The sequence below is a fragment of the Bison bison genome, unplaced genomic scaffold, assembly GCF_000754665.1.
Source record: "Bison bison bison isolate TAMUID 2011002044 unplaced genomic scaffold, Bison_UMD1.0 scf7180017864358, whole genome shotgun sequence".
Classification (NCBI taxonomy): Eukaryota; Metazoa; Chordata; class Mammalia; order Artiodactyla; family Bovidae; genus Bison; species Bison bison.
The window spans coordinates 323,756-328,720 of NW_011494930.1; the positions used below are offsets into that span (position 1 = coordinate 323,756).

Below are 4,965 nucleotides of genomic sequence, written 5' to 3' on the forward strand. Positions count from 1 at the left end.
GTAAGATCATGGCATCTGGTCCCATCACTTCATGGCAAATAGATGGGGAAACAGAGGAAACAGTGTCAGACTTTAATTTTGGGGCTCCAAAATCACTCCAGATGGTGATTGCAGCCATGAAATTAAAAGACGCTTACTCCTTGGAAGGAAAGTTATGACCAACCTAGACAGCATATTAAAATGCAGAGACATTTCTTTGCCAACGAAGGTCCCTCTAGTCAAAGCTATGGTTTTTCCAGTGGTCATGTGTGGATGTGAGAGTTGGACTGTGAAGAAAGCTGAGTGCCGAAGAATTAATGCTTTTGAACTGTGGTGTTGGAGAAGACTCTTGAGAGTCCCTTGGACTGCAAGGAGATCCAACCAGTCCATTCTAAAGGAGTTCAGTCCTGGGTGTTCATTGGAAGGACTGATGCTAAAGCTGAAACTCTAATACTTTGGCCACCTCATACAAAGAACTATCTCATTGGAAAAGACTGATGCTGGGAGGGATCGGGGGCAAGAAGAGAAGGGGACGACAGAGGATGAGATAGCTGGATGGCATTACCGACTTGATGTACATGAGTTTGAGTGAACTCCGGGAGTTGGTGATGGACAGGGAGGCCTGGCATGCTGCGATTCATGGGATCACAGAGTCGGACACGACTGAACGACTGAAGTGAATTGAACTGAACACCTATCCTACTCAAACTCTTCCAGAAAATTGCAGGGGAATGTACCCTTCCAAACTCATTCTATGAGGCCACCATCACCCTAATACCAAAACTTGACAAAGATGCCACAAAAAAGAAAACTACAGGCCAATATCACTGATGAACATAGATGCAAAAATCCTTAACAAAATTCTAGCAATCAGAATTCAACAACATATGAAAAAGATCATACATCATGACCAAGTGGGCTTTATCCCAGGGATACAAGGATTGTTTAATATCTGCAAATCAATGAATGTAATACACCACATTAACTAATTGTAAGATAAAAATCATATGATTATCTCAATAGATGCAAAGAAAGCCTTTGACAAAATTTAACATCCATTTTTGATAAAAACTCTCCAGAAAACAGGAATAGAAAGAACATACCTCAACATAATAAAAGCTATATATGTCAAACCCACAGCAAACATTATCCTCAATGGTGAAAAATTGAAAACATTTCCCCTAAAATCAGGAAAACAACAAGGGTGCCCACTCTCACCACTACTATTCAACATAGTTTAGGGAAGTTTTGGCCACAGCAATCAGAGCAGAAAAAGAAATAGATGGAATCCAAATTGGAAAAGAAGTAAAACTCTCACTGTTTTCAGATGACATGATCCTCTACATAGAGAACCCTAAAGACTCCACCAGAAAATTACTAGAGCTAATCAATGAATATAGTAAAGTTGCAGGATATAAAACTAACACACAAAAATCCCTTGCATTCCTATACACTAACAATGAGACAACAGAAAGAGAAATTAAGGAAACAATTCCATTCACCATTGCAACAAAAAGAATTAAATACTTAGGAATATATCTATCTATAGAAATAAAAGATCTATATATAGAAAACTATAAAACACTGGTGAAAGAAATTAAATAGGACATAAGTAGATGGAGAAATAGACCATGTTCATGGATCAGAAGAATCAACATAGTGAAAATGAGTATATTACCCAAAGCAATCTGTAGATTCTATGCAATCCTTATCAAGCTACCAATGGTATTTTTCAGAGAACTAGAACAAATAATTTCACAATTTGTATGGAAATACAAAAAACCTCGAATAGCCAAAGCAATCTTGAGAAAGAAGAATGGAACTGGAGGAATCAACTTGCCTGACTTCAAAGCCACAGTCATCAAGACAGTATGGTACTGGCACAAAGACAGAAATATAGATCAATGGAACAAAATAGAAAGCCCAGAGATAAGTCCACACACCTATGGACACCTTATCTTTGACACAGGAGGCAAGAATATACAATGGAGAAAAGACAATCTCTTTAACAAGTGGTGCTGGGAAAACTGGTCAACCATTTGTAAAATAATGAAACTAGAGCATTTTCTAACACCATACACAGAAATAAACTCAAAATGGATTAAAGATATGAATGTAAGACCAGAAAATATACAACTCCTAGAGGAGAACATAGGCAAAACACTCTCCGACATACATCACAGCAGGATCCTCTATGACCCACCTCCCAGAATATTGGAAATAAAAGCAAAAATAAACAAATGGGACCTAATTAAACTTAAAAGCTTCTGCAGGACAAAGAATTAATCTCAAAAATATACAAGCAACTCCTGCAGCTCAATTCCAGAAAAATAAATGATCCAATCAAAAAATGGGCCAAAGAACTAAACAGACATCTCTCCAAAGAAGAAATACAGATGACTAACAAACACATGAGAAGATGCTCAACATCACTCATTATCAGAGAAATGCAAATCAAAACCACAATGAGGTACCATTTCATGCCAGTCAGAATGGCTTCTATCCAAAAGTCTATGAGCAATAATGCTGGAGAGGGAGTGGAGAAAAGGGAACCCTCTTACACTGTTGGTGGGAATCCAGACTAGTACGGCTAGTATGGAGAACAGTGTGGAGATTCCTTAAAAAACTAGAAATAGAACTGCCATATGACCCAGCAATCCCACTGCTGGGCACACACACCGAGGAAACAAGAATTGAAAGAGGCACATGTACCACAATGTTCATCACAGCACTGTTTATAATAGCCAGGATAAGGAGGCAACCTAGATGTTCATCAGCAGACGAATGGATAAGAAAACTGTGGTACATATACACAATGCAATATTACTCAGCCATTAAAAAGAATACATTTGAATCAGTTCTAATGAGGTGGATGAAACTGGAGCCTATTATACAGAGTGAAGTAAGGCAGAAAGAAAAACACCAATACAGTATACTAACACATATAAATGGAATTTGGATAACCCGGTATGCGAGACAGAAGAAGAAACATAGATGTATAGAGCAGTCTTTTGGACTCTGTGGGACAGGTTGAGGGTGGGATGATTTTGGAGAATGGCATTGAAACATGTATATTATCATATGTGAAATGGATCGCCAGTCCAGGTTCAATGCATGAGACAAGGTGCTCGGGGCTGGTGTACTGGGATGACCCAGAGGGATGGGATGGGGAGGGAGGTGGGAGGCGTGTTCAGGATGTGGAACACATGTACACCCATGGTGGATTCATGTCAATGTATGGCAAAACCACTATAATATTGTAAATTAATTAGCCTCCAATTAATATAAATAAATTTATTTATATTATTTATATTTTATTAAAAAAATAAAAGAGGGGGTTGCCAAAAAAATGTGAAGCCCTTGCACTGCAACCAAGAGGATCCCCCATGCACAGCAAACAGAGACAGTCCACATATAACAGCAAGGACCCAGCACAACCAAAAATGTAAATTAACTAACTAATTAAAAGTTTCACCAACCTTCTCCTTTGAGAACTTAACATAATTGAGTTAATACCCTTCTTAAATTTCCTTCCCTGCTTTCCTTTGTAAAGATAGTGGGAAAATCAGAAATAAAGCAAAAGCTTCTAAAAGTAAAGAACAGAGGAAATTCTCAAACTGGACAAAGAGTCTCGGAGAGCTTTAGTTGTCTAACTCCATCGTTATAATTCTACTTACCTGGAAGCAAACTTAGATACTTGTTTCTCATGGTGCAGAGCGCAGAAAGCCCAGCCACGGAAGATGTCTTATCTTTCTCTGTGTGTGGGGGAGGGACTTCTGGCTTTCAGTATGACTTCTGCTTTTCATGGGGCTCATCCAGGTGGTGCTAGTGGTAAAGAATCTACCTGCCAAAGCAGGAGACTGAAGAGACATGGGTTTGATAGCTGTGTTGGGAAGATCCCCTGGACGAGGGCATGGTGATCCACTCCAGTTTTCATGCCTGGAGAATCCTGTGGACAGAGGAGCCTGGCAGGCTACGGCCCATAGGGTCACAAAGAGTCAGAGATGACTGAAGTGACTTAGCGCACACGCATGCTGCTTTTCATTACTTAACAGGAAATTACTGGTCTGGATGTTTCTTCTTCCTGTTTTGCCTGATGATTACTTCTCTGAAATTTCTAAAAATTTGCATAGCATTACTAGTATTTGTACCGTAAGATTCTTCAAAAGTGGTTTTTATATTGTTTTGATATATGAAGGCTTCCTATATCAAACATGAAGACTCATTTTACTGGTCTTTTTACATGTAGAGGACCTTGGTTCAGAGTGAATAGAATTATTGATTTGCTATATATTAACAGATTAAAAAATATTTTTGTGTACACATTTAGTTTTATTGTAACCAAGCAACTTGTATACTTTTAACATTTAAAACTGAGCATTATCTTTCCTTTCTAGTGAAACAAAAAGAAAAGTTTAAGAATAAACAGGAGCAAAATTACAATAGAGAATTTTGATAGCGAATAAGATCCTACAAGTTCTGCTGATTCTCCCAGCAAGCGGCAGGGCTCAAGTCATCATTAGGAGAGAATTTTATTTTAAAATGTCATCTTAAACTGCACGGATTTCCATTAAACATCACAATTAAACATGCCAAAGGAGAAGCCATGTTGTCAAAATGCCCACTTAACCCACCCAAACATCTGAAACCCACCCTTTGCTAACCTTCTACAAACCCCATTTTTAAAGTATTTTTTCTTTTTTTTAAAACAAGAGAAAGTAGACAGATACATGTTGGTAAATGCTAACTGTCCATATTCATATAGAGACACAGTGTACTCTCTGAGCCCAATATACAGAGAACAGAGGAAAAAAGGTAGAATTCTATGTACTACTACACAGGGGCCTAGCACCCTCCAGTTTCCAGCAGAGCTAAGGGAGCAGAAGATTTTTCTTTTTTCCCCACAGAGCCTGGTGGTGTTGATTCCATAAAATTTTTGTTGAGACAGGAAGGGATAAAAATGAATTTGGAACAGAAATGGGTAGA

The 4,965-nt window shown here is 38.3% G+C and overlaps 1 protein-coding gene across 1 annotated transcript in view; it reads right to left on the minus strand.

The window, feature by feature from the left end:
* Window positions 1-3,817, minus strand: part of LOC104999631 (EGF-like module-containing mucin-like hormone receptor-like 2) — a 317,660-nt gene extending 313,843 nt beyond the window's left edge. The window contains 1 exon segment of the mRNA XM_010855196.1: window positions 3,657-3,817. Within this exon segment, the coding sequence (XP_010853498.1) occupies window positions 3,657-3,687 (31 nt within the window). The 5' untranslated portion in view covers window positions 3,688-3,817.
* Window positions 3,818-4,965: the final 1,148 nt, after the last annotated feature.